Source organism: Suncus etruscus, chromosome 8 (assembly GCF_024139225.1).
Source record: "Suncus etruscus isolate mSunEtr1 chromosome 8, mSunEtr1.pri.cur, whole genome shotgun sequence".
Classification (NCBI taxonomy): domain Eukaryota; kingdom Metazoa; phylum Chordata; class Mammalia; order Eulipotyphla; family Soricidae; genus Suncus; species Suncus etruscus.
The window spans coordinates 65,665,598-65,688,108 of NC_064855.1; the positions used below are offsets into that span (position 1 = coordinate 65,665,598).

Consider the following 22,511-nt stretch of genomic DNA (forward strand, 5'->3'; position numbering starts at 1 on the left):
CAACCACCTAATTTTTGATAAAGGAGCAGGAAATCCTAAATGGAGCAGGGAAAGCCTCTTCAACAAGTGGTGTTGGCACAATTGGATAGCCACTTGCAAAAAATTGAACTTAGACCCCCAGCTAACATCATGTACAAAGCTAAAATCCAAATGGATTAAAGACCTTGATATCAGACCCAAAACCATAAGATATATAGAACAGCACATAGGCAAATCATTCCAGGACATTATAGGCATCTTCAAGGAGGAATCTGCACTCTCCAAGCAAGTGAAAGCAGAGATTAACAGATGGGAATATGCCGGAGAGATAGCATGGAGGTAAAGCGTTTGCCTTTCATGCAGGAGGTCATCGGTTCGAATCCCGGCGCCCCATATGGTCCCCTGTGCCTGCCAGGAGCAATTTCTGAGCCTGGAGCCAGGAATAACCCCTGAGCACTGCCAGGTGTGACCCAAAAAAACCAAAAAAAAAAAAAAAAACAAAAAACAGATGGGAATATATTAAGCTGAGAAGCTTCTGCACCTCAAAGGAAATAGTGCCCAGGATACAAGAGCCACCCACTGAGTGGGAGAAACTATTCATCCAATACCCATCAGATAAGGGGCTAATCTCCAAAATATACAAGGCACTGACAGAACTTTACAAGAAAAAAACATCTAACCCCATCAAAAAATGGGGAGAAGAAATGAACAGACACTTTTGACAAAGAAGAAATACACATGGCCAAAAGACACATGAAAAAAGTTCCACATCACTAATCATCAGGGAGATGCAAATCAAAACAACGATGAAGATACCACCTCACACCCCAGAGAATGGCACACATCACAAAGAATGAGAATAAACAGTGTTGGCGGGGATGTGGAGAGAAAGGAACTCTTATCCACTGCTGGTGGGAATGCCGTCTAGTTCAACCTTTATGGAAAGCGATATGGAGATTCCTCCAAAAACTGGAAATCGAGCTCCCCATAACGATCCAGCGTATACCACTCCTAGGAATATACCCTAGGAACACAAAAATACAATACAAAAACCCCTTCCTTACACCTATATTCATTGCAGCACTATTTACCATAGCAAGACTCTGGAAACAACCAAGATGCCCTTCAACAGACGAATGGCTAAAGAAACTGTGGTACATATACTAATATAATAATATTCCATTGTGTAATGGAATATTATGCAGCTGTCAGGAGAGATGAAGTCATGAAATTTTCCTATACATGGATGTACATGGAATCTATTATGCTGAGTGAAATAAGTCAGAGAGAGAGAAAAAAAACGCAGAATGGTCTCACTCATCTATGGGTTTTAAGAAAAATGAAAGACACACCCTTGTAATAATAATTTTCCAGACACAAAAGAGAAAAGAGCTGGAAGTTCCAGCTCACCTCAGGAAGCTCACCACAAAGAGTGATGAGTTTAGTTACGGAAATAACTACATTTTGAACTGTCCTAATAACGAGAACAGATGAGGAAAATGGCGAGCCTGTTTAGAGTACAGGCAGGGGTCGGGTGGGGAGAAGGGAGACTTGGGACATTGGTGATGGGAATGTTGCACTGGTGATGGGTGGTGTTCTTTACATGACTGAAACCCAAACACAATCATGTATGTAATTAAGGTGTTTAAATAAATTTAAAAAAAAAAGAAAAATAAAATTAAATAAAATCTGCTCATCTTCAAAAAAAAAATAATGTCATCTGCTCCTAACTTTGTAATTGGTGTTTTTCATTAAAAAAGTCATTGTTTTAATCTGGAAATAACTGTTTCCCCAAAGAAGCTTGTAAGAGCTCACACTAGAGAAGGTATGCATGGAAATAAGGAAATGGTATCCTTCAAGTCCAAGCATTGTCTGGATAGCCAATAGCACAAGAAAAAACACAAATCAAAATAATAACTAGGGTAAAAAAGATAGACTAGTGAGTGGACAAACGAGGGTGGGGTGTGAACATTGGTAGAGGAAAGTAGACACTAGTGAAGGGATCAATGTTGAAACATTGTCTGCTAAAAAAACTAAACATGAATAACTGTAATTTCTCAGTGTGTAAAATAATAAAATACACTAAATCTCAAAAAGAACACTTGCCTTAGACACAGCCCATCTGTGTTCTCTCCCCTGCACCTCATGTAGTCCCCCACATCATGCCAAGAATGATCCCTGAGCATAGAGTCAAGAGTAACACCTGAGTATAGCCAAGTAAAAATTATAAAAAAAAAATACATTAAGATGCCCACAAATGCAATCGCCATGTTTACTCCTGGCCAACTCCATAGACTCACTTGCTGAATGAGATGTAAACAGAGCTGTGAAAAATCATGGGTACAATGGCCATGCAGCAAAAGTCTAGCCATCTTGGTAGGAGAGGATGGGGTCAACCCCACCCTACCAAAGCCAGGACTGCTGTTCATGCCTGTCAGAGGACATCAATCTGATCACACTCCAGGTACACTGGTTTGGGGCTGATCTCACCAGGAATTTTAGGAGAAAGTGCAAGCACCCTAACCCCACCACCACCATCTTCCTTCTTCCAGGAGTCCTCGCAGCTGAGTACAGGCCTCTAAAAGTCACATTATAAGTAATAGTTCTTTGAATTTTTTTTTTTTTTTTTTAGTTTTTGGGTTACAGCCGGCAGTGCTCCAGGGTTACTCCTAACTCTACAGTCAGAAATCGCTCCTGGTAGGCTCAGGGGACCATATAGAATTCTGGGATTTGAACCACTGTCCTTCTGCATGCAAGGCAAATGCCCTATCCCCATGCTATCTTTCTGGCCCCCAGTTCTTTGAATTGATGTACTTCACTTGTTTGATACTTTTATACTTATAGAAACACACCAATTTAACAGAATGGACAACTAGCAACAAAAGTTTATTTAATCTTCTGCTATTGCATTAATGACTTCATTGGAGATACAATAATTTCTACAAATTGCTTGCTATTCTACTATTTTTAATTTTCTTTCTTCCATTTTTCATTTTTTCTTTCTATTTATTTTTTAATAATTTTCCCCACAAATCTAGAAACAAATGTATTATGGTCAACTAAGTCATCAATGCAATACATTTTCTTTAAACAATATTAAAAAGGGAACACAAAATAAAATCTAAGCATGCAACGGCTTATAAGATTTTCTTTAGAGATGTTTTGAGTTCCTAATGTTAAAATTCTGCCAAAGTGTATGACTTTCTTTTTTATAATTAGCCATAAGATAAACTTAAAAGTTGTTGGTTGAATTTCAGCCATACATTGTTCCAACACCCATACCTTCACCTGTTTATATTTTCTAATGTCTAATATCTCCAGTATCTACTGATGTCTCCAGTATCTGCCCCTTCCCAGCCTGCTTTTATAGAAGATACTTATGTCTCTCTGTCTCTATATCAGTCCCTCTCTGTCTCTGCCTGCCTCTGTCTCTCTTTCTCTTGCCCTCCTTTCCTCCCTTACTCTCCCCCCCTCCTTTGAGGCATTGTAGTTTGCAAAACTATTACTGAAAGGCTAGCATGCATATCACTTTACCTCCTTTTTTTCAGCACCCAGTTATTGTTCAGAATGATCATTTCCAGATATCACTGGAGTATGATTGTGTTGTATAAAAGATTTTCCTAATGAAATCCCCTCCCAAAATTGGAGGTAAGATGGAGCTTTAGGTTCCATGAACTAACCAGTTTTATTTTTAAGATTATTAGTGTTACTTTATTTCATTTGAATCTCATAGTGCAGGCACCAGATAGGCACATGTATAGAATTCAATTAGTTCAGAAGAAAAGATATAACTGAGAGTCAGGGCATGGGCCAAACGAAGAGCATAGGAAAGGTAGAGGGCTTAGCTCTGAAATAGCAAAAATAGTCATTGGGAGTGCAGACTTGTTTTGCAAAGGGAAAAAACAGCCCTGGTCCTTTTAGAAAGGATGCAAGTTAGACCAGAAGGTTCCAAAACTGAACAAGGAGCCAAGATACATAAACATCTTAAAGATGAAATTTCATTTTTGCTCTAAAAGACTCACTCCCAGGAAGATGTGAGCTAATCTATGACATATTGCACCATACAATGAAACATTGTTTTGAAGTAAATCTCCCCTACTCCATAAAAATGACATTTTATGGCTCATCTGGCTTATTTTTCACCGATTTAAATTCTTCCTGACAGAGAAAGTTGACATTGTTAAATAGTATTAAGCCCTCTGATCTCCCTCAGCTTGCAAGAAAGCCTCCAACTGCTAGCACGCAGATTAATCCAAGTTAAATAATGATAACACAAATGTGGAGTATGCCTATGTCTACTCATTGGCTAGCATCACAAAAATCAATGTGGTTCAAAGAGCAAAACAAGGGGCCGGAGAGATAGCAATGGAGGTAAGGCATTTGCCTTTCAACGCAGAAGGTCATCGGTTCGAATCCCGGCGTCCCATATGGCCTCCCATGCCTGCCAGGAGCAATTTCCTGAGCCTGGAACCAGGAATAACCCCTGAGCACTGCCGGGTGTGACCCCAAAAATCACACAAAAAAACAAAAACAAAGAGCAAAACAAAAAAATATCCCTGACAACCCTGGGGTTTAGTTATTAATTCACTGAAAACTATAGGTTTTGATGTCTTGAGTGGATACATTTACCAAAATTCAGGAGAAAAGCACTGCAAAAAGGGCCATATACCCAATAGCAGCAATTCTCCAATTTTTCTGATTTTGGTCATAATTTCTTGAGTTTCTATACACCCCCTAGAAAACCCTTGGTATAAAGACCACACATGTAGTCTCACACTGCTGAGTAGAAATGTTCCTTTCATTATTCTCCTTCATTTTCAATCTGATGTTATTTGAGGACTAAGACTTAAAAGTCTCTAAGTTGGAAGAAAAGGCACCAAAACAATTTTTAGTTTCTTTTCTTATTTTGCAAGAATTTGAAATCTGCAGCCATTGTGTTCACATTGAAGTCTGTTTGGTTTTTATCAACTGACTATCCTCAGGCAAAGTCATCTTACTAACCAACTAAGAAAACTAATCATTCAAATTTTTATAATCATAGATACAACAATAATGTCAACCAGGTCAGGAGGTCACAAGTGAAAAAGTCAAATGTGTTTTTTTATGTCTGGGCTAGCTACTGCCTTTAGCTCACCTTCTGAAGTGTGCTGGCTCAGAAGTCAAGAGGAGAAATGTATTAGATTAAGGATGTGGCAGTGTTAATTCCAATAACCATTTTACACATCAGAAAAACAAAAAACTTGTTTTTCTCTCAGAGAGAATCTGGGGCTTTATTCACCTACCATAGTGAGTCCTAAATTTTACGGCAAATTAAGTTTACCCATTTAAAACATCCCAATACCAATCAATATCTGAAGTGAAGTATTTTTCAAAGACTAAAGGTAATTTCACTATTTTACAAAGATTAGGACTTTACTATTTCCTTCTATAGTACCTGAAGCTAGCTTTCATTTTCATAGTTCTAAATTTGGTCACAATTTTGAAGTGGTAATCAAGCCTTGGAGGCTACAGAGAGGCCTCCTTGTATCCTGTTCACCACCCTTGAGTCCAACTGGAAACCAGTCAAGAATGGAAGTCCAATGTTTGCACTGGTGAAGGGGGGGGTGTTCTGGTTATGACTGTAACCCAAATATGATCATGTTACTTAAATAAAAAAATTTAAGCATCATAATTTGCAAAGTTGTTCATAATACATAGTTTCTGACAATGTTCCTATATTAACTGTACCACTCACTGTGTGACCATCCCTCCATCAATGTCCCCAGTTTCCCACCATCTCCAGACTTCTCCCTTAGTAGGCACAAACAAATTTACCAAATATTATTCCAACAAATGGAATTATCAGAAAATAGATTAATAAAAGTCAACTTGTGATAATTGTTATATCTAAAAAAAAAAAAAAAGAATGGAAGTCAAAGTTTTGGAGGTGATCTTGGGGTCATAGAAAACACAGAGTGCTCCTTCCCAAAGAGCATGGTGAACAGGGAAGCACAATAATATATTTTAAGATAAAATAAAATTGCACAATTAGGGGTTTCCCAGAGTCAAACATATCTTCTTCACTGGAAGATTTTTGCGATCTTCCAGTTGGGAGTGCAACTGTGTATCAAAGATTACAGCAGCAATTCTCCATGTAGAAACCTTCACCTCCTTAGAACATTTCAGTAACCAAAAGAAAGAAAGAATACACTTTAGAAAATTGCAGGTAGAAAGCCAGGATTTTGTCTATCATGGGGCATTAGCCAATGTCTGGAGATAGTCATGCTTGTCTAAACTAAGGGACAAATAATTATTTGCATGTACAGGTAAAAGGCCTGGACTGCTGATAAATATCTTGCAATGCACAGGACATCCTCACCAGGAAGAACTTCCTGCCCTAAATAAAGTACATACAGCTGAACATCCCTGGCCTAGAGTCACTTCTTCTGCCTCTGCAGGGACAGCCTCAGAAAGCAAAGACATGAGAGCCAGAAGAGAGAAAAAAGGGGGCAAAAGATAGGGGGCATGCTTGTCATGCTCCCAAGCACATGGCTTCCTTTGCATTGAACCAAAGGCTCAGCTGACTGAGAATTGGTGGTGGTGCTCCAGGTGGACAAGCAATACTTGGGATACCTCCTCAGCTCTGCTTGCAAGAAGAATGAAATGAGTCAGAGGGAGAGGGACAGACATAGGATAATCTCATCCATTTGTGGAATATAATAAAAATAAAGATAACGTGATAATATCCAGAAAAAATAGAGATGAGGATTAAGAGGACTCGTCCATGGTATGAAGCTTGCCACAAAGAGTGGTGAATGCAGTTAAGGTAGTGAATGGTCCACTGTGACAATGATGTTGAAATGATTATTCTGGACAAGATCTGGGTTCTAAAATATGATAAAGTGATATGTATAATACCCTTCATTAGCATTAGTGCAAACCACAGTATCAAAAAAAGAAAGAGATATAAAGAGAGAATTAGAATGCCTCCCCTAGAGGCAGACAGGTGAAGGTAAGTGAGAGGAAAACTGGTGACATTTGTCATAAGAAATATGTTCTGGGTAAGGAGTGGTGTACATTCTATTTTTGGGGAGGGGGCCACACCCGTTTGATGCTCAGGGGTTACTCCTGGCTAAGCGCTCAGAAATTGCCCCTGGCTTGAGGGGACTATATGGGACACGGGGGGTGGGGGGGTCGAACCGCGGTCCTTCCTTGGCTAGCACTTGCAAGGCAGACACCTTACCTCTAGCGCCACCTCTCCGGCCCCATGAGTGGTGTACATTCTATGACTGAAACTCAACCATGAACAATTTTGTAACAATGGTGTTTAAATAAAGTAATTACATATGTGTATGTGTAAGTATATATACTTATATATGTTGTTATGGAAAAAAAGAAATTAGGAAAAAAGGAAAGACAGACAGCAGTGAAGGTTGAGGTAAGGAAGAAACTAAGGTGAAGGAGAGAGGAAAGCAGTTCCAACTTGCCAAATTGTGGAAGGAGCCAAAATGTACTTCAGTAGGATATGGGTAAACAACTATACACATCCAATTAATACTAAAAAGAATTGAGGGGCCGAAGCAATAGCATAGCTGGTAGGGTGTTTGCCTTGTATATGACCAACCCTGGTTCACTCCCTTTGGCATCTCTTATGATCCTTGATTACTGATAGGAATGACCAAAGCACAAAGTAATCCCTGAGAAGTAACTCCTGAATTCTGCTGGTATGGCCCAAACCAAAAAAAAAAAAAAAAAAAAAAGGAATGATTAATTTATGAAATGTTGTGGAGGATACTTAAAGGTCTATCAAAAGAAAGAAAAGAATCTGAAAACAGCTCCCTACTATCTGATTCCAACTAGAAACCTCTTTAGAAAAACAGAATTATAGACAGTTAAAAAAATCTGATTGGCACGAACTGGGGTGGGTGAAATGAAGAGCAACACACAAAGGGATTTTAGGGCAGAGAAAATACTTTGTAGAATAATGGTGGATGCATGTTCTTATACATTCGTCTAAGTTATTGAATATACAATGTATAACTCCAAGAACAAACCAGAGACTTCGGGTGATATGACCATATTAGTGTAGGGACATGAATTGCTGACAAAGGTACAGTTCCTATGGGGAATGGCATGGTGGGGGAAGATATAAGAAGTGGATGCAGGGGTGTATAGGAACTCCGCTTTCTGCTCCATTTTGTTTATGGCCCTAAAGTTGCTGTATAAAGAAAGGAGAGAAAAAGAAATCAAGACTGGAGAAATAGTCATTTGCCTTGCAGGTAACCACTCCTGTTAGATCCCTAGCAATGCCTCTGATTTCCCTGAGCACCACCAGGATTGACTCCCGAGCACAGAGCAAAGAGAAAACCCTGAACATGACCTCCCCACCACAACCACCCTCCTCTCTCCCCCACATAAAAACAGACAGAGCAGGCACTGTGGATGGGCCCCAGCCTTCTTGTGTCTTTATTACAACGCTACTTGAGGAAGACCAAAAATTCTGCTCTTCAACAGGCAATATCTGGTGGATAGAGGAAGGCAGGCTGAAGATTTTCTTCAACTGAGTGTTTCCGGGCCCCAAGTCTGATGCCTTGGAGGTCTCAGACCCTGCTAGGTTTCTTGGGGTCCTTGTTCTTGGCTGGCATGAAAGCATAGAGCTCCTCAATGAGCATCTCCATGCGGGCGGTGACCTCAGTCACCGTGTCGATGACCAGCTTCTGCTGCAGTTTCAGCTTATTGTTCTCCCACAGGGCCTTGTTCTCCTCCTGAAAGAGCCGGTGTTCCTCGCGGAGCACATGCAGGGCCCGGTTCTCCTCCTGCAGCAATCTGTTCTCCTCACGGAGAATCTGCAGGTTCTGGTTCTCCTCACGCAGCGCCTGCAAGGCCTGGTTCATCTCTCTCAGCAGCTTCAGTGACTGGCTGCTATCCTGCATGCTCTGGCACTTCACCTCCTCCTCCTCAGCTGAAGACCCTGACAGATTGTTGACCATCTCTCTCAGGGCATAGAGGGTCTTGGAGTCTTCCTGTGGGCTGGAGGCTCCCTTGGGCTCCTCAAATGGGGAAGTGTGCCCAGGGCCTTGATCAGGCAAGCTGGGGCCGTGTGACTCCTCATGGCCCGAGAACTCCTTGTGTTCCTCAGCTGGCACCAGCTTCTCCTCGGCCTGCACCCAGTAGGCCTTCCTCTGCTCCAGCAGCTGCTGCAGGGCCCGGTTCTCCTCCCTGAGCAGCTCCAGGGTGCTGTTGTCCTGACTGCTGCGGTGGGCCTGCATGCCTGCATTGTCTTTCTTCGCCACCTCACTGGCTGTGTTGTCCTTGTGCAGCCTTGGGGAGGATACTCTGCTCTCCTGCCTGCTCAGGCCGCTGGTCTTGTGCTCCTCCCAGAAGACATGCAAGATCTTATTCTCCTTGCGGAGAGTCTTGTTCTCCTCTCGCAGGGCCTTGTTCTCCTCACGCAGGGTCTTGTTCTCCTCTTGCAGCAGGATCTCCTTGGCCAGTCTCTTCTGCTGCAGCTTGTGGTGGAAGGAGGTGGTTGGCGAAAAGTAGGGGGACTGCAGGCGGCAGTTCTCATTCACCCAGCGCCCATCATGGAAGACGAACATCTCATCGCTGAGTTGCACCCGGGGAGGGTTGTAATCTAGCTCCAGGTCAGCCTGGGAGGTGGGTCGTTCCATGGGGTCCAAAGGCATGGAGGAAAAGCGGTTCAATGGGTAAGAATGTTGACTCACCCCCCGGCGGCTCGGCCTGGGCAGGGCAGTCTGCCGGGAACAGCGTGGGGTAGGGTACAAGTTGTGGAGCCTCAGAAAAGGTTCGGCTGTGCCCCTCTGCAAGGAAGAACAGGAAGCTGTGAGTTAGTGAAGCTGCTGACACATGTAAGGCCTGCCCAGGATTCTCCACAATAAGCCAACCTAATGGTCTGGTATAACACAGGGGCCACTTCCATCTGGACTTGGCCACTTGGTGACACCACAAATACAGTTTCTCCTCTTTGTTTTCAGCAGTTCCATTCTAAAAAGTCCCAATGAACGCTGATTTAATGAATACTGAATCATTGAACACCGGATAAAAACAAAACCTTTAGTCATATACTCATAGAACCTCCAAGTACAGCCTTCTATTTGTGTGATGATTTGTGCCTTCTTAGTAGGTTCTGTTTAAGCATTCATGTGCAAGTTTTGGTTGGTGGTACTATAACTATATCTGAACAGAACTTATTAATCACATGATCAATAAATTCTCTCTCAACCTTTTAACTACTTTCTTGGGCTTAGTCGCACTAGACAGACTTGTTTGCAATACTTAGGGCTTTAAAACAGCAAAACATGAGAAAATGCAGGGGGGAAGCAGGTACTAAGTAAACTATAAAAAATGGTTTTTATCTTATAGTTCAAGAACCCAAATAAGAAGTCTCCTCCTCTAGGAATGCTTGCATTGTGCAACTCAAAGATTCCATTGAATAAATGCCACAAGTATTGATTTTAGGCTAACGAATTTTAGTGTGTAGGAAAATTCACAAATAACGACATCTGTGAATAATGAGAAGCTACTATCTACAGATCATGGATGTTAAAGGGCATGGAATTTAGAGTAAACTATAACCAGCAGTCATCAAATCAGAGGATTATCTGGCTGATTATTTGGGAAAGGAAGGGCCCCATCATAGAAAAGAAGACATCACTGAGAAGCAAAGCTCAATGCTGGTTATGGAAGTAGCAAAGGATACTAAAATATTTATAAAGAATGTGTGATGTGACCAGGGACATCCCCCTAGGCCACTACCCACAACATTAAGGATCAATCCATAGTGCTTAAATCCAATAAGCTGGCAGTTCTCATATGTTCAAGTGTGAGAAAACAAGAGAATCATCTGAGTTAGACTTATATGTATGTTTTTTAGTCTTTTTCTCAACAGACATTGAGTCAGGGATATGGACCGGACATCAACATTTCTAATCAGCTCCCTTGGTAAGTGGCTACAGGTCAGCAGGACTGCTACAAGTCAGGTATAAGGTGCAGTTTATCTAGGTGAAGATTTTATATAGGATTAACAATACTGGGTGAAAGAATAACAGAGGATTTCAGGAATCACAAAGTGTTCGGGAACACAAAGTGTTCTATTTCCTATTTGGTCCCTGATGGAGGGGTGTAAAACTGAGGAACATGCTTGCCCTCTATGAGTCACAGATTTTTTTTTCAAAACATCAGAAAGTAAAAGACACAGTTCAGTCTTGTCAATTTAGGTGAATCAGACCACAATGTTAAAGGCAGCTTCCAACGCTGGAAGTGAAATGAATATTGTCTACAAAATGGAAATTCTAACAGGTCCCCTGTTCCTTCACTAGCCTGTTGTGAGGGCTGAATGAGATCAAAAATGTAAAGGGGTTCTCAAAGCTGCCAAGTGCCATGGAAATGTGAAGCATTGTTATCAAGAGAAGTGGATCTTTTGAATTCTTTACTAATGGAGAAATTCAGAGATATATTCAAAAAGTGGTGAGCAGGAACAAATGCATCCTGGAGAAGAGGCAATAATTGCAGCAATTAATTTAAATAAAAATAGGGTCATGGTAACTACTTTTAAATACACATCTCATCCAAGTTTACTGTAGTGCTCTCCAAATAGCAATTCCTCATTTGGTGTGTTATTTCACAATTTTATAGCTAGAAAAGACTGAAAACAGGTCAAGTTACCTTTACTGTATATATGTGTATATATAGAGAGATGTAATTTGCACAGTATGTTAAGTTGGCTAAATTCTTTAAGACTCAAAGAGCTAAATAAATAGAAGCACAATTCTGTGTCATTAACTTTGCAATAAGCTCATGCCATTAACTTTGTAAAGATGTGCTTAATCTTCCGGATAGCAAGAGTGTGAGGACATTCTATAATCAGGACCTTATTTACTTTTAATAAATCTAGCCTCCATGGTTTTCATATTTCTCAAGTGGAAAAGTGCTTTGGCTTTTGTGGCTAAAGCTGTGATCAGAATGAATGAATCTCTCTGTGGCTAGTCCAGTCTATATCTTTGAAAGCTTAAGGTCCCTTGATTCCATATTTCTGGCAAGATTAGTCAAGATCATTAAGGAGAGAAGAATCTTGAGAGGTCCTCTCTAATGTTGCACTGAAATACTTGTAGGACTTCCACTTAGCATCAACTCTCGAGCATTGCTTCATAGCTATTTCTTTAAAAAATTTAATCTATTTTTAAACTGTTAGTAGTCCTCTAGCCAAGAATATCGCTAGTAGAAAAATGCATGCCTTGCATATGAGACCCTAGGTAAAATTCCTAGCACTTCACATGCAAATAGTAATTGATTACCATATACTAATATTAATGAGAATTAGAAAAATCAACATTTATCAAAACCAAAATCCAAGAAATGACATGAAAGTAAGACTAAAAGTAAAGCAGCACCTTCTCTATTTTAAAAGGAAGATTTAAAAAAAAATGACTAAATTTATCAGGAATTTAGAAATGCCAAAATAATATTGAATTTCAGAAACCATTGAGACAAAACAAAATGTGAGACTCTATCACCAAGCTTTTCCTTAAAAACAAAAAAGAAGGGGTTGAAGCAATAGTATAGTAGGTAGAGTGCTTACCTTACACAAGGCCACTTGGGTTCAATCCCTGGTATCCCATATTGTACCCTGAGCCATCCCTGAAATTGTTGGGTATGGCACAACCGCCCCCTATTGTGTCAGTTTTGCATGCTCTTTCAGCTCCTCCAACTGTCTTTGTAAATTTATATACATGCCTTGTGAAATTACCTAAATTTAATGGCTATGACTACTTCCCAAGATTATTGTAAAAGTCCAAAAAAGTGGTAGACAAGCAATCCTAGAAGGCCCAACACATGATCAGTTTTACTTGTAAAATTTCAACATTTGCAGCCTAAAGTCTTTAACAGTTGTCAAATGAATTTTTTTTTTTACAAAGGGCTTTCCAAAATCTGAGCATTAGAACTAAGTAAAAAGTTAAGGTACAAATCCCAGGTCACCTTAACCTATGTTTGAGGCCAGAGCCTATATTAGAGGATGATACTAAGGAATGTAAGTCTCTCAAGGAGTTTCTCTGGTAGGTGACCTCACCTCCAATCTAAAGGGTCTGCAACAGCTAGTGAGATTTAACTGGCATGCACTGAACTCTTCACTTATGGGTGAATATGGCTACTGCAGACAAGGAGAAATGTTCTAATTAAGCATTTCAAGTAGAGATTCAAGCTGGTTGCCAAATTTATTTTTTAAACCTATTCTGTCAAAATTATTGAAAATTATGAGCATGCAGCATGTGGCAGAAAAAATTATTTTTCAGGCTTATGTAGTGAAATTAAGAACTTGAAAGAGAACCAGTGACGCTACTATTTTTCAGACAAGATTACAAGATTGTAATTTCAGCATAATTTCAAATTAAACTCCATTCCTTATTACCAAGATAAAATCAATATTGGTTTTAATTAATTGTAACACATAGACTCTATCCATAGGCCATGAAGAGATTTTGATAAAATTATAATGTTATTGGCTAAAATGATGAACTTGTCATCATATGTGGTAGTTTTAACTAGTCAACATAGAATCTTTCCAAATCCTAACAGTTATTCAAATTGGTAGAAATTCTGTACAATCACAAATTCTGTAGCCTATAAAGAATAAGTTTAGAAGCCAGAGCAAAGCACAGCTGGTAGGGCAGTTGCCTTGTATGTGGCTGACCTGTGTTTGATCCCCATATGCCACATGGTCCCTTAAGCTTGCCAGGAATGATTCTGAGTTCAGAGCCACAAATAACCCCTGAGCACTGCCAGGTGTAACCCAAAACAACAACAAAGAAGTTCACACAAACAAAATTGCAAAAAGGCCATGGAGTGGAATGAACAAAGGGTACTGATAACTGGTAATTGGTACTCAGCAATTTTATTCTGATGTGGTATCGGTCTCTCATTAATAATTTAGCAAGAAACACCTTCATGAGACTCACAAATAACTCACTGGGCAAATGTGAATGCCCATGAGAATCAAATCAGTATTATAAAAGAGGCCAGGAGTGAGAAGGATAGAACTTTGATAGCTTGCAAGTTAATGCACTGGAGGAAAATAGATCAGAGAGCACATATATTTAATGGGAGGACGAAAAACTGAAAATCAATAAGAACTGAAAAGACCTTGAGGTGATAATAAATAGTGAGTGAACTGGAGACATGTGCCTGTCATTGAGAAGTGCCTAGGCAATATTGGGATTGAGGAGGCCAGAGGCACTTTCTAGACACAAGAGCTGATGCAGAAATTCCCTTGTATAATCAGATGGCCTCAGTCCCAGAATGACCCAGCATGTGACTGATAATGGCAAGGAGCTCAGGGTTGAGCTATTATGATGAGGTCAAAGGAGTGAGGCCCTAGAAAGAAAACAAAAAGGAGGTGGTGGTGGAATAGGAGGTAAAGGAAGTGGAGTAGGAGGTGGAGGAGACACTTCTAAAAAGTAAAGTACATACCTAATCTATGCCCTTAATCCATGAGGTTATATAGCACAAATGATCAGCAGTTATCTGAATTCACATCTCTTAACTCCAGCTGTACTAGTAGGGTAAGGTTTCTGAGATTCTCTTTCTCAATCCTGTACTTCTTATCTCCACCCTACATGTGCACGAGCCCAGAGCCAATAAATCAAGTCATTCAGTCATTATTTCTTCCACCCCTTTAAACCAAATCAAATCTCTTCCACCAGCCATGAACCATTTCACTGGTGAGATCCAGCAAATGCCTCTGTCACTCTCTCAGTCCTTATTCTGATCATCTAAACTCAGAGACAACAATTTTCCCTCCTCAAACACCAGCCTAAAGCTGCCTGGTAAAATTTTGAAACTTTGACTTGTGCTGGAACGACAGAAGCACCCAGTTTACCTCTTCCACTTATGTTGGCACATGTAGCCAGGTGGCAGGTATCCATTCATTCCATGTCCTCCAGAACCTCATGGGCAGTACCAGGTCCTGTCATATGGGAAGTAGATACCCAGAGTAAAGCTTAGCCTTCTAAAACCCCATCCAGATCTGTGACTTCTTTTTCACCATCAGGTTTTGTTCTGGGAGTTGGGCAAGCATGTTCCAGGAGTACATGGAAGTCTTTCTAATCTATCACATGATCACCATATCAAATCCTATTCATATTTCTACCCATTCCCACGTACCACCCTCTACTTGGTTGTTAGCAATGAGAAAAATGATCCATGTGAATTGGGCAAGTGCTAGGTTGACACCCATACCAAGGAGAGTATAGGAAGTACAACTCCATGTATATTTTATGTGGAAAGATTCTGACCCAAAGTAAGATTCCTATAGCTACAGGAACTCTGTAGGCAAATCATACTGATAATCAAGGGGACATTAGAAAATTTTCTCACAAAGCTTCCTGAGCAGGAACAAAAAAAGAGGTCTTCATTATGGCTCTAAGGTTAACAAGAAAACAAATACCCAGTGGTATTTGGTCCTATTATTTTCCCTCCTGCTAAAAATAATTGCCAAAATGGTGAAAACTATTCTATGTATAGAAAGAATGCTAATGGTTTTCTTTCTAATTTTGTTCTTCTTAAATTCTTAAGAACAAGGTGACTTTATGTAATATTTGTGTGTTCATTTATCAATAGAATGGCCATGTTGCCAATTCATCCTATTTCTAGACATCCTTGAAAGAAATTTTAGATATAGTTACCTCTGTGTTAGATACCTCCACCCTACATTTCAGCCCCTCTGGTTGCATTGCCATGGTCTTCTAACAAGGCCTTAAGTGACTCTGGAGAAGCAAGGCTCCCCTCCCCTTTTATGACATAGCAGCACTAGAAACAATCCAATCAAGTGAACCTCGCCAAGGAAACAGCTATGTAATAGGAGATCTGAGAATCTCTAGTCTGTTGTCATCAGATGACGCGACTCTTCCATTCTAGGGTCAGGTATGGACTCAAGAAGTGATGTGTGTGATTGCATGTGTAATGTTCCAGATTGGATCCCTGGCAACATCTGACTCTCCATGCACTATCAGTGTGGCATCCAGAACAATTATTTTTTTTATTTTTATTTTTATTTTGATCATATGGTCTTAATATCTTTCACAGTAGTATTTTAGGTACATATTAACATTGAATCAAGGGAATTCCCATCACCAAATTTGTCCTCCCTCCACCCCCATTCCCTTCCTGCAACCCATATTCCCCACCCTCACCCTCAGGCTGCTAGAGTAAGAGTCTATGTCTAGCTTACTACTAGTGATCATATATCTGTTTGGTCCTGGTACCCTCCTTTGTTTCCCCCTCTATTTGAGAGGCGGAGCTAGATAGTTCGAGTTAGGTGGTTTTGCTTGAAGGAAAGAAAAGCAATAGAATGTGGTAAAAAATCAAATAAGCTTAAAATGGGCAGAGTCCTTCTAGAGGCTTTCAACCTCAGTTTGAGAGAGGACAGGAAAAAGGTAATTGAAACACTGCAACAATACAGAAAGAAATATCAAATAAAATATCCAGTAAGCACTACAGCAATAAAGACAAGCACCACACAATAGTCTCAGTCCTGAAAACAAACCATGCCAGAATGCAAAAAGAAAAAGAAAGATAAAATAAAATAAAATAAAATTGGAGACATCAACTTCAATATCTACACCAAAATAAAGAAGTCAAAAAAAAAGAATAATAAATATATGGGGCCGGCGAGGTGGCGCTAGAGGTAAGGTGTCTGCCTTGCAAGTGCTAGCCAAGGAAGGACCGTGGTTCGATCCCCTGGCGTCTCATATGGTCCCCCCAAGCCAGGGGCAATTTCTGAGCACTTATCCAGGAGTAGCCCCTGAGCATCAAACAGGTGTGGCCCGAAAACCCCCCCCAAAATAAATAAATATATAAGTGGATAAAATAATTATTTTGTACTCCCCCTCCCCCGCATAGGCACAGTAACTATTGGGGACATTATAGAGGGAATTCCCTTGGCCTAGAAGATACAGGGTTTCTCCACCCTTGAAGTATACTGTCATGGGATTAACTATAGACTCCTTGCATGATCATTTACTCTCCCTTCAGTGCTTTTGTGGTGTATGAAAGACTTCTGCTTCGTCATGGATAATTATTTTAAGTTTTATCCATTCATTGGTCTCCACTCAAAATCCCTCTGCCTACCAGCACTGTACTCTATCTTTGGTATATAGAAGGACTTCATCCTCTGTTGCTTCCAAATATGATTTTAATATGTACTCCTAATCCTTAGACTTTCTTTTTGAGGGGTAAGTTGGGCCATACTTTACTATGTTCAAAGCTTTCTCCTTGTTCTGTGCTCAGGGATCACTCTTGACAATGCTGCTCAGGGGTCCAAATGTGGTACTAGAGATGGAACCAATTTGGCTATGAGCAAGTGAAGCACTTTACTCTCTGTACTGTCTTTCCAGCACTTGTACTTGTTTTATTTATGAAGTCTGACATTGACCTTTCATGACAATACCATCTTTAGTTCTCTCTCCGACCCACTAATTACCTAACCTAGACTGGTTGCATAATAACAAGAACCAATATTATCTAATTTGAAAAAAAATGACTTATTTTTGGAGTGTTATTGTGACTTCAAGTGTTGGAACAAGACATTTTTACCAGGTCACTTAAGTGGCCTCTCTAAAGGCACAGAGTTGGCTGGCATGTGACCCTCAACTAGAACCCCCCAAAAATCCTTTGATTTGGCTAGAGTTTGAAAGTGGGGTAGAAAATATTCTAGCTAAAACTCATTGGTTGCATTTCTCTGTAATTATCCCTACCTTAGGTAGAATCATATTGATGAAAAATTCTAGGTTTTCAGATTTGGTATCTCTCTGTATTGTAAAATTTGACCTGTGTACTGTGAAAAAGAGAAAACAAGATTTCTACTGCCCAGCTCATGCTCAGGATTTCTCTTGCTCATCCATAAAAAACAGAAACTGACCTACTTACTTAACCCTTCTTGCCAATTATGTGTATTATAAAAACCTGAGCCTAAAAATATGCAAATGATATCTGATGTAATGTTTTATCAATCTTTTTTTTGTATTTTTTAATTTTATGAAGACAAAGTTGCAAAGAAAGAGGACAAGGTTAAGTTACAGTGGGAAGACAATCACTCATAAACAGAATTCTCAAAAGAAATCCCCTTGCTGACATCTTAATTTTGAATTTTCAGCCAAAATTTTCAGCCAAAATCTCTTAACAAAAATTTAAATGTGTAGGATAATTGGTATAAAAACATCTTTGAGGGGCCAGAGAGATAGCACAGCGGTAAGGAGTTTGCCTTAGATGCAGAAGGACGGTGGTTCTAATCCCAGCATCCCATGTGGTCCCCTGAGCTTGCCAGGAGTGATTTCTGAGCATGGAGCCAGGAGTGACCCCTGAGCGCTGCCGGGTGTGACCCAAAAACCAAAAAAACAAACAAACAAACAAACAAAATCCCAAAACATCTTTGAAGCAGGTACCAATACAACCTTTGTTTCCTAAGATTATAATTTCTGTCTCAAGTCACAAAAACATACCAGTATAACGTGCCAGGTGTAAGCTCTGTGCAGATTTTGGTCACCCAAGCACTCAGAACATTCCAGTGGTGACATCACAAAACCATAGACTAGATTTCAGATCTCATGCATGGTCCCTATATGAGCTTCACAGGTAAAAGGGAGGCATCTGACTGAAAGAAAAAGCTCAGCTTATTGTATCCTCATGACTTATGAGTCAGAGTGACACATAATAGTCCAAATCCTAGCCCCATTTGGTCATCCCTGCAGCTATGCAGACTCCCACTGGCAGTCCAGCCTGAATCATTGTCTTTCCCTCCACAAGTCTATCTTCTATGAGTGGTCAGGAAAGAAGCCCACATTGAACTATTTACAGTCAAATAAGTAGACGAAGTTTAAGGGGATTTCTAACATGCCCTTCATCATCTGATTCCAAATTGTTTACTGTCCTTCCACTCTATTCTATATAGAATACTACAAGTACTACAAGTACAAGTAATACAAGGCTACCCCACATCAGATCCAATCAGCCTAGACAACAGGACTTCTGACCAACCCAATCCATTGGATTCCCATAAACCCCTCCCAGATTTTGTATTTGCCAAAATAACTTACAGATCTCAAAAATTACTTTTAAAAATATATATTTATTTAAGCATCATGGTTAAAAACATGTTTGTAGTTGGGTTTTTGTTATAAATAGTACACCCCCTTTTACCAATGAAACCTTTGTCCCCCTCTCCCTCCTTCCCCACCCCCTGCCTGTCTTTGAGACAGGCATTCTATTTTTCTCACTCACTACTATTGTCATTAATAGTTGTTGGTTTAGTTATTTCTCTAGCTACACTCACCAATCTTTGTGGTAAGCTTCATATCATAGGCTGGTCCTTCCAAACCTCATCTCTATTGTCTCTGGGTATTATTTGCATATTATCTTTTTCTTTTTTCTTTTTTTTTGTCTTTGGGTCACACCCAGTGACACTCAGGGGTTACATCTGGCTATGTGCTCAAAAATCGCCCCTGGTTTGGGGGACCATATGGGACGCCAGGGGATCGAACCCATGATCCGCCTTAGGTTAGCGCATGCAAGGGAAATGCCCTATAGCCTGTGCCACCACTCTGGCCCCAGTCTTTGTTTTTTTAAGTTCCTAGATAAGTGAGACTATTCTGTGTCTATCTATCTCCCTCTGACTTATTTCACTCAGCATAATAGTTTCCTTGTCCACCCATGTACAGGAACCTTTCATGACTTTTTTTTTTCTGAAAGCTGAACAGTATTCCATTGTGTGTATGTACCACAGTCAAAAAAATGACTCTTGGGGCCGGAGAGATACCCCAGCGTTAAGGCATTTGCCTTAGACGCAGAAGGATGGTAGTTTGAATCTCGACATCCCATATGGTCCCCCGAGCCTGCCAGGAGCATTTTCTGAGCATGGAGCCAGGAGTAACCCCTGGGCACTGCCGGGTATGACCCCCCAACCCCCCCCCCCAAAAAAATAACTCTTGATTTACAATTTTAGTTTTATTCCAAAGACACGACTCAGAAAGCCATTATTTAGGCAAGGCTTTGTGGATAAGGAAGCCTCCTTTGGTTTAAAGAACACTCTTCCCCTTTATGTACTGCCTCCTGAGTTCTACCCTAGAGGCTCTACGGCCTTCACATTTCAGTATTTTCATAAAGGTTTCATCAAATACCAGGATTATAGGGCAGAGAGATTATACAGCAGATAAGGTATTTGACTTAAATGCTGCTGAACCCTTCCACCCCCATTCTCATTTGATTCTCAATTCTGCATATGACCCCACCCCAAACTGCAAGAGTCAGAAATACTCTCTGGACCCTGCTGGCTCTGGTCTTGCCCACTTTCCCAATACTCATACTGTATTATATTACTGGCCACTAGTGACTGGACATCTCAGCCCACTTCTTTTTACTTTCCAGAAAGAGGGGGAAGTCCTTAGACTAGACGAGTGGAAGTCCCATCCCTCTAATACATGATGCTGTGGGAACCAAATGTAAGACAAGCAGAAATCCTCCATATACCCCTACTAACTTACCAGTGTTCCAAAGGAGTTTCTGATGAATGACAAACACATTCCCAGGGCTTAAAGAGCCCCTTGATAAAAATGGAAGCCAAGAGCATATATATATATATGCATGTATATATATATGTGTGTATATATATATATATATGTATTTTTTTCACTGCATCATAACTAGAAACTTTCCAGATCACCATGCTGGTATCTAGGCTCCTCCTGAAAAAAAGAAGCAGCTTCGTCCTCTAACCTCAATTCTGTTCTATCATTTGCTCCTCAAAGCTGCCTCTGAATACCTAGAGAGTTCTAATTTCACATAACCATTTCACATGTGGGTGTAGGGAGCAGAGGAACAGGGTCCACAGATTGAAAAAAGGCAAATGTTGAAACCCAATGTGACTTGGGAGAGTCCCTCCACCTCTCAGAACATCAGTCTCCTCATTTCCAAAGTAGAAGGGTCCTATCTAATTGGAAAGTAGGGGGCCGTAGAGATAGCACAGCGGTAAAGCATTGGCCTTGCATGCAGAAGGACGTTGGTTCAAATCCCGACATCTCGTATGACCCCCCAAGCCTGCTGGGGACGATTTCTGAGCAGAGAGCCAGGAGTAATCCCTGAGCGCTGCTGGGCATGACCCAAAAATCAAAAGAAAAAAAAAAAAAGGAAAGTAGATTCTCAATAAATAGGGGTCCTCATATAAAACTCTCTTGATCCTTTTGACATAGGCCTACACCCTGTGCTACTGTTTAAGACAGGGTTGGGGAGATGACTATGGGCTGAAGTGCATGCACGTTCCTTGGGTTCAATTCCTGGCACCTGCAGAATTAACTTGAACATAGGGGAGTAATCCGAGTACTCCCCAGGAGTTGCCCCATTACAAAAGCCAAGGCTTGATACAAAAGCTGATGTGAGAGGCCATTTGCTTGACTAACTTGCTGCTTCTTTTTAAAAGGAGGAACATCTTGAATTGGGCCATCAATTGTGCTCCAAGATCTGATGGGCACCTCATATCTGATGGGGACCTCGGTTCCTCCAAAGATCTGGGTTGCTTTTTCTGTGCAGGACACAGGCATCCAAAGCAGTGCTAAAAATTTGCCTTGAGACAGCACCCAACGTGCCTGCAATTACTCAGATTAATACTATCATCAATCATCCACGTTCCATGAGCATCTACAATTGGTGGGTGCTGCTACACAGAACACGGAGGTAGACATGCCTCATGGGTTTCTAATCTAAACAGACAGGTAAAGCCAAGACAAAGGAAAAGGCAAGCAAGCAAGCATCTGAGCCACCCACCCAGGCTTTCTGTCTTATGATGAATCACAGGGAAAGCTTCAATAAACAGAAGGTTTGCTGCAGAGTAAGGAAGAACACATGCCCTTTCCCCTCCAGACCATCCCAGACACTACAACCCCTGAGCCAATGTCAGAGTGGGCAGAAAGGATATGCTTTCACCTTCCTTTAATTTATGGAGACAGAAATGGGAAGCTGAGTGAGTGCAGTAAATTACAGTGATGTCTGTCTTCTCCTGCTTGCAGCACCTGAGTGGACACGTTTATTATTTCTGCTGCTTAAGAGTACAGTGCAGTTCAATTATGAAACTAGAGAAGCAGCCACCATACACTTTTCTCAGACGCTCTTGCTCCTCAGGAAGCTAGCGGAGGAAGTAGCCAGGATGTTCAGGAGGCTAGATTCTGAAAGGTCTATTAGGTAACAAATAAAGCTCAACTGTTGGGGAACCCTGGAAGGGAAGGAAGTAGAAAAATGGAATGGCAGGTATTGAAGGGAACTAATTGTTCCTGATAGAAAAATCACTCACATTTGTGGGAACCAAGAAAAGTAAAATGGGCTGGAAATGGGGCCATTAATATTCCCTATTTCCAAAGACAAATGGAAATTTCCAGAGACAACTAGATAGTGAATTGTCCTTGAGAAAAGACAATTTTTCAAGAAAAGTAAGAGATGAGACTATGTATAAGAGCAAGACCTATAACTAATTTTGCAACTTGGAGGACTTGAGAACT

General features: G+C 40.6%; 1 protein-coding gene across 3 annotated transcripts; it reads right to left on the minus strand.

Moving 5' to 3' along the window:
• Positions 1–8,558: 8,558 nt before the first annotated feature.
• Positions 8,559–18,545, minus strand: CBY2 (chibby family member 2). Of its 3 annotated transcripts, XM_049778802.1 has the most exons (3): positions 18,467–18,545; positions 17,727–17,806; positions 8,559–9,779 (listed from the first exon to the last, which is right to left on the minus strand). In XM_049778802.1, exons 1-3 carry the CDS (start codon positions 18,543–18,545, stop codon positions 8,559–8,561), a joined length of 1,380 nt encoding a protein of 459 aa, XP_049634759.1. The 3 variants fall into 3 exon arrangements, with proteins under 3 accessions (XP_049634759.1, XP_049634760.1, XP_049634761.1); XM_049778803.1 differs by lacking the exon at positions 17,727–17,806 and having other exon boundaries at positions 18,471–18,545; XM_049778804.1 differs by lacking the exons at positions 17,727–17,806; positions 18,467–18,545 and adding an exon at positions 15,657–15,704.
• Between the last annotated feature and the right edge of the window lie 3,966 nt (positions 18,546–22,511).